We start from the raw sequence: 7118 nt of genomic DNA, 5'->3' as shown, positions 1-7118 counted from the left end.
TGGCCCAGAGACCACCCAGGCCAGTGTCCAGGGCAGGATGAGGTCGTCTGCTCTGGCTGGGAAGGTTCTAGAAGGGGCACTGAGAGCTGCATGACAGCACCCAAGGACCATGATGACGAAGGTGACAGGGAGCGCTTCCCAGCCCAGCCAGGGACGCAGCGCCCAGGAAGGAGACAGGGCCCAGCAGAGGTCAGCCTGAGGGTGGGGGAGAGAGAAGACCAGGAGGGAGGGGTGGACGTGCACACCAGGCGTCTGTGCAGGACTCTCTGCAAGGCCACCTAGCTGTGGTGGGGCCACCTGAGGTCTGTACAGTGGCCCAGGACGGCTTCCCAACACACTGGGCCGCCGTCTCCAGAACCTGTTATGGCCCAGGACACCGTGCTGCAGAGCTGGCTGCCCAGCTTCCTGCCCACCTGCGGCTTCCTAGGAGCTGTGCCCGGCTGGCCCCCCTACCTGGAATGGTCCTGCTCCCTGGTGCTGGCCAGAAGCCAGGGCAGCAGGTGGAAACCTCAACCCCAGGCGGCCTGTGGGGCTGGGGTCTGAGAGTTAGGAGGTCTGGGCTGGACACGTCTGTAACACGTCCACTCTGGGGAGGAGGGTCAGATGATGCTGGCCCAAGTGGGTTGATGCTCCCAGGTCCCAACCAGGACTCAGGGGGAGCAGGGCTCCTGGCTCCTGGTTGCTGCAGGCTGCTTGGCCCCGGGTCGAGCGGGCTGGCTGAGCTCCGCTCCTGCCGCTGCTGTCCCCGAGCACTGCCTGCGGCACCCCTGCTGAGCGCTTCCCTGCTGGGCTGTCAGTGCACGCCGGCTTGCAATCTTGCAACCCGGTTGGGCACAAAAACACAAGCCAGTCAAACTGAGACAAAGTTTTATTTTGTGAGAGGCCGTGTGCGTCCCCTAACAAGTGGGTCCACCATGTGTGTTCTACCTGAGCCGGGGGGGTTCCACTTCCCCCGGAACACCCTCCTACCATCCTTTCCCAACCAATGGGAACTCTCCCATTACAAGAGTGACATGAGTAACCTGAGTCCCGAAACAGGCCCAGGTAAACAGCAGGAGACAATTACCATAATGTAACTTAACATAATCATAATCTGAATGGCTGGTTGGCAGTCACTAAACCCAAAGGTGCCTGTATCAATATTTTTGCTGTGGCTCCTAGCACCTGGTGGCCTGTGCAAGGCTCCGACCCAAGGACCCTCTGTGTCCCTGTGCAGAGGCACTGGGTCTGACACCTGGCCCACAGGCCACCCTGAGCTGCTGGCGCCTGTCCCTGCTCCCAGGAGGCAGCAGTAGTCTCCTCAGGTGGCCTGAAGCCCACCTGCAGGTGCTAATGAGGGAGGGGAAGGACAGGGTGGCCCCACAGTCTGCATGGGGCCCTGGGCACAGGAGGCGCTGTGGCCTGGCTCTAGGTCCTGCTGCTGCCCCCAGCCACCGTCCAGGGCCCCCTCCTCCAGCAACTCCCCAAATGCCCTGGGCCTCTGGCTGGGTCAGAGCCACTTCCCTTTTTTAAAAAAATGATTTTTAGCTGTAGATGGACACAACACCCTTATTTTCCCATTTATTTTTCACGTGGTGCTGGGGATGGAACCCAGGGCCTCTCACACGACAGGCAAGTGCTCTGCCCCCGAGCCCAGCCCAGCCCAGCCGCTTCCTGTGACCATGTAAACTCCAGCCTGCTCCCGTCGCCTGCTCCCGGTGCTACTCCATGGCAGCAGGCTGCCCGCCGACGGCCAGGGTGGCCAGGGGCACTGACCCTCTGCCAGCAGCCCCAGGTTGGGAGAGCAGGTGTGGCGGGTGTGAGCACCTCTAGCCAGTGGGCGCTGTGCCGCTGCCTGGCGCTCAGTCGCGCTGTCCTAGCAGGGGGGTCTGCGCCTCAGCGCGGGGTGACCGCGTGCTTGCTCCCTTGGGGCCTGTGCAGGGGCCCGGGTGAGGCCAGGGCAGGGAGAGCCTCGTGGCTGAGGGGCTGTGTGTGACACGTGCTGTGGACGCAGCACGGACTGCAGGGGCACTTCCAGGGACCCGAGCCTCCTCATTGGACACAGTGAATTCGGTGACTGGGGAGGCCCCCGCACCCTTAAACCGCCTCCCCAGCAGAAGACATTTCCTCAGCTACTGAGAAGGTCCACACAGGCCTCTGGGGGCATTCCCCTGGGAGGGCAGGCCGCGGGGAGCGGGAGCTGATGGCCCCCAGCGGGAGCCAGTGTGGTGGGTGCGAGCAGGACCTGCGCCAGGAGCTCCCTGGGCTCAGAGCTGCCCACGGGGACGGGCACGCGGAGCGGCGGGGCTGGGAAGGAGAAGGCGGCGGAGGAGACAGCGGGGGCCAGGGAGGCTGAGCTGGCCGAGCAGGAGCAGCGTCATCAGAATGGCCGCTTGTGGCCTCAGGAATGAATTTTCCTCCTGGCACACAGAAGGCCCACGGTGGCAGGAGTTGCGGGGTCGGAGTGCCTCGGCTGACGGCCGTGACGGGCTGTCCCAGAGCTGCCCGGGGCCCAGGGCACGCAGGCTCCACCGGAGGCACTGGGCGGCTGGGTGGCTCTGGGGAGGCAGGCGCTGGGTGCAGGTGGTGACACAGCTCGGGTGGGTGTTCATCTCACGTCACCTCGGGACCCTCCTGGGACCTGCCCTGGAGAGGGCCAGCAGCCCGGGGCGGGGCGGGCTAGGACCGCGAGGCTGCACCTTGTGGGGCAAGGACACAGAGGACTGGGGAGCCTGGGGTGGCCGTGGGCGTGGGCCACCTCTTGTCCTCCAGCTCCCACCGCTGCCTCCTCTGCTCACGACGGGTAGAACTGCCCGACCAGGTCCTTCTTGTTGACCTTGCCCATCTGGTTCCGTGGGATTTCCTCCACCAGCAGGAGCTCCGAGGGGATGGCATAGGGGGCCAGCACGCCTCTGCAGGACAAGTGCAGCTGAGGCCACTGCACGGCCCCACCTGGGACACAGGACGTCCCCATGGCTGGGACTCAGCAACATGGACCCAATCTGGGCCCCAGCCTGGTCAGGGCCTGTGACCATACCCCATCTCTTCCCCAGGAGCTTGGGAGTGGTTGAACACAGGAAGGGGCCAGTGTCCAACTGTCACTCACACCACAAAGACCACGGCATACTCACGGCTTCCCGGACAAGGTCACACCCTGGGGATGGGCCGGTCCTGAGCAACCACAGTGAGAGGCGGAGGTGCCTACTGAGGGCCCGCCTGGGAGCTGGGAAGAGCTGCCCCTGGGGGGCCTGTTCCCCTGCACAGCTGTGCCACAAGGAGGTCTGAGAGCCTGAGGGGGCAGTGGGCAGAGGCGGCTGCCGGCTCTGCAGGCCATGTGGAGACCTGAGCAGACACCAGGAAGCCTGGCAGGCTGGGCGGGACATGCAGACCTTCAAGACCAGGGGACCCTTGAGGCCAGGAGACCTGAGGCCAAGGGAGCACTAGGCCAGCAGACCACTGAGACCAGGAGGCCACTGAGACCAGGAGACCAGGAGGCCAGGAGGCCACTGAGACCAGGAGGCCACTGAGACCAGGAGACCAGGAGGCCAGGAGGCCACTGAGATCAGCAGGCCACTGAGACCAGCAGGCCACCAAGACCAGGAGACCAACAGATTAGCAGACCACTGAGACCAGGAGACCAGGAGGCCACTGAGACCAGGAGACCAGGAGGCCACTGAGACCAGGAGACCAGGAGGCCACTGAGGCCTGCAGACCCTGAGGCCCAACCATGTGGCCCACCTTGTCACTGAAGTGTGCTGTCTACATTCAACAGTGTTTGGGTGAGTCATGTTCGCGACTTTCTCTGTGCCCATAAGTGACCTGTCCAGGCAGCCCTTCCACATCCCCATGGTGCTGGGCCAGGATCCTAGCGGCAGGCAGACCTGTGAGTCATGAGGGGGACTCGTCCCCAGGCTGGCCTGCACCCCACAGCTCCTCCAGCTCCGGAGGATGGCTCCTGGCCATCAGGGGACAGGGTCTGCAGTACCAGTAGTTCTGGACCCCCACAGGGCTCTGCGCGGCTGCACCTGGCAGTGTGCCCGGGCCTCTGCACCAGTTCCCTGTCTTGGGGTCTCCTCACAGGCACCGTTGTGAGCCCAAGGGCCAACAGGGGCCCTGCGGGTGCTGGGCAGGAGCTGACCAGAACCAGAGACAAGCGCTCAGAAGCAGAGGCTGGTGAGCCCTCCACGGGCGCTCCTGCGGCTCTCAGCGCGGGGCACCGCTGCTCATCAAAGCCGAAGCCACCCGCCTGCGTTCCCATGTGCTGCCCTCGGGGACGCCAACTGCCCCGACGCAGCACAGGCTCCCGCTGCTGGAGACTGTTCTGGACGAGCCAGAGCCACCTCAGCCGGAGGAGGAGGGGACGGGCTGGGCAGAGCGCGAGAGTGGGAGGCCCTGGTCTGGGAGGGCTCGGGACACAGCTGGGCCGCAGCTGCAGCCTAGTCTGCTGGCCCCTTGAGGCTCCGCCCCGAAGGTCCCAGAGGGTCCCCATCATCCTGCCTGGCCTTGAAGGACAGCTCAGCCTAGTCTGGGCGGGACCACCAGGCCCGGGTGGTCCCTGGGGTGCCTGAACCCACCGGGGCCAACGCGGGAGGAGAGTGGCCTGTGGGGAGCATGGGGAGGGCCCAGGGGAGGCTCTGCTGCAGGTCAGCAAGGGGCCAGCATGGCACGAGCAGCTGGGGCCACCCTGAGGACGGGAAGGGGAAGGGGTGGGGGCTCAGGACACGGGGCCTGGCTCCGCAGGTCTAGAAGGGGAGGGCCTGCTGCCGATCTGAGACTGACCCTGGAGCAGGGACGGCCCAGGGCCCAGGACGTGCCCCTCTGCCGCATCCTGTCAGGGCAGGGGTGTCCTCTCTCCAGGTCTGCACTCAGAGACAGCACCGCCCACAGGCCTCACTGCTGGCCTGGCTGCTCCTCTTGTCCACCTCTAAAAGGGACAATGCCAAGACCGGGGCCATCTCCTCATTGCCCAGGATGGTCCACCCTGTCATTACACATCCCAGGACAGTCCACTCTGCCCCTCTCAGTCCCCAGGACACTCCATCCTGGGCCCCTGCCCTACCTGGCCCACTCCTTGAGGTCCCTGAGGGACAATGAGTGTCCTTCTTGAAGAGTCACCACAGCTGTGACCCGCTGGCCCCATGTCACATCTGGAATCCCAATCACGGCCACGTCTAGAACAGAAGGTCAGGCTGGGACACCTGGGAAGTCCCCAGTGACCGCGCGGGTCAAGCAGCAGTGGGGCCTCGCAGAGAAGGTGGACAGCAGCCCAGCCACGTCCAGGCTCTGGAAAGCCCTACTGGCTCCCCTCGGGTGTGAGGACGGCTCCCCGTGGTGTCTCCGGGGTCTGCCCCCCATACTGTCCTGCAGACCGGGTGTGCACCTCGTCACCTGGAAGCCAAACTGGGGTTCGGTGGGCAGTAGCTCAGGCCCGGCCCCAGCCTGTGCCCTGGGGAAGGTGCAGGAAGGACACCCCCCCAGGAGCAGGGAAAGGTCCCCTGCAGCTGGCAAGTGCTCACCTGCGATGCTGGGGTGGGCCAGCAGGTGCCGCTCCACCTCCAGGGCGCTGACCTTGTAGCCTCCCGTCTTGATGATGTCCACTGAGGTCCGGCCTCGGATCCAGTACTTGCCATCCTTGAACACAGCAGTGTCCCCTGAAAAAGTGGGCTCTGTGACATCCCCAGGGCAACCTGGGTGCGCCTAGTCCCCAGGAGAAAACCCTGGGGCACCTGTGGTCACCTTGGCCACCAGCCCCTGGCACCCATCACTCACATCTCTCCACTGTCCTGCCCTGTGCCTGGGGGACCGCGGACACGGCCTCCACAGGGTCAAGCCAGTGCCCACAACATGCCCGGAGCCAGTGGGATCAGGCCTGTGACACCCTGCGCTGCAGGCTGCACGTGGGCCTGTCCCTGCCACTGCCATCAGTGGTGACTGGCCACTGTTAGTGAGGGGCCTTTCTGCACACGGCAGCACACCAGCTGGGCAGCTGACCCTGAGCAGGAGGCGTGAGGGACAGCCCTGACACTGACCCAGCCTTGTGCAGACAGACGAGAGCTGTGGAGCCGTCAGCCTGGCTAACCCACGTCGCCCTTCTGGCCTGTTGTGGGCCCCTGAGGACATCCCCGCCTGGTGCTGGGTGTGAACAGGCACATCCCACACCTGCAGGGTCACTGCCACACTTCCCTGACGAGAGGGGTCCTCCCACCCTCGCCCCTGACCTCTGCCACTGAAACAGCCAGCCACTCACTTGTTCCTCCCCAGGATCCCATGACCACTGAGATCTGGATGCTCAGCCACAGGGGCAGCGGGGCCGGGTGCAGGGCCAGTGGAAGGCTGCGCCCTGCCCAGGCGGCTTCCTGGGAGGGGATGCTGCGTGTCTGCAGATGCATGCTGCCCCCAGTCTGCACAGGCTCCCCTCCCCGGGGCCATGAATGTCTCACAGCAGGTCACTGCTGACCCCCGGTACCATCCACCTCCTGCCAAGTTTGTGACCTGCAGCTTGGGGCGTGCTCCCATCTACCAAGCAAGATGGACGGGTGCCGGAGGGGCTCCAGGCTTGTTCATGGAGGAGGTGGGCCTGGAGGCCTCCCGTGCGGTGGCTCTGCACTGAGGGAGACATAGGAGCTGTGGGTGGCCTCCCGCTTGTCCCGGGACAGCCTGCCTGTGGGCACTGGCCAGCAGGAAAGGACGCAGGGTGGGCTGAGGGGATGGTGGACACACCCTGTCCTGGCTTGTTCCTGCCCCCAGCTCCACTGTAGCCTGGCTCCAGCCATGTCCCCAGGACCAGGCGGCCTCCCTGGTGACTGAACCCAAGGGTGCTCTGCCACCAGGCCACAGCCCGCCCCTTTTCCTTTTGGGGGGGTTACTGGGGATTCAACCCAGGGGCGGTCTACCACTGAGCCACATCTCCAGCCCCTTCTTATTTTTTCTGAGACCGTGTTCAGTTGTTGAGGATGGCCTTGAATTTGCGATGCTCCTGCCTCGGCCTCTAGTCACTGGGATCCCAAGCATGGCCACTTGCTGGTCGAAGGCTTTCCCCAGCACACCACTGCCCCAGTGCTGGCTCTCCTCCCCACGGCTGCATCCTCAGGCTGCTCACTGTCCAGGGAGGTGCTGCCTGGCACTGGGGTCCCTGCAGG

General features: G+C 64.8%; 1 protein-coding gene across 1 annotated transcript; it reads right to left on the bottom strand.

Annotated features, from left to right (window-relative positions):
• Nucleotides 1–1519: 1519 nt before the first annotated feature.
• LOC144250310 (malonate--CoA ligase ACSF3, mitochondrial-like) lies at nt 1520–6368 on the bottom strand. The gene is made up of 4 exons (XM_077792836.1): nt 6227–6368; nt 5496–5630; nt 5039–5150; nt 1520–2891 (listed from the first exon to the last, which is right to left on the bottom strand). The coding sequence occupies exons 1-4, from the start codon at nt 6366–6368 to the stop codon at nt 2774–2776; spliced, it is 507 nt and encodes a 168-aa protein (XP_077648962.1). The 3' UTR covers nt 1520–2773.
• Nucleotides 6369–7118: the final 750 nt, after the last annotated feature.

Source organism: Urocitellus parryii, chromosome 15 (genome assembly GCF_045843805.1).
Source record: "Urocitellus parryii isolate mUroPar1 chromosome 15, mUroPar1.hap1, whole genome shotgun sequence".
Taxonomy (NCBI): domain Eukaryota; kingdom Metazoa; phylum Chordata; class Mammalia; order Rodentia; family Sciuridae; genus Urocitellus; species Urocitellus parryii.
The sequence above is the reverse complement of the archived record's forward strand: the minus strand, read 5'-3'. Positions and strand labels throughout refer to the sequence as shown.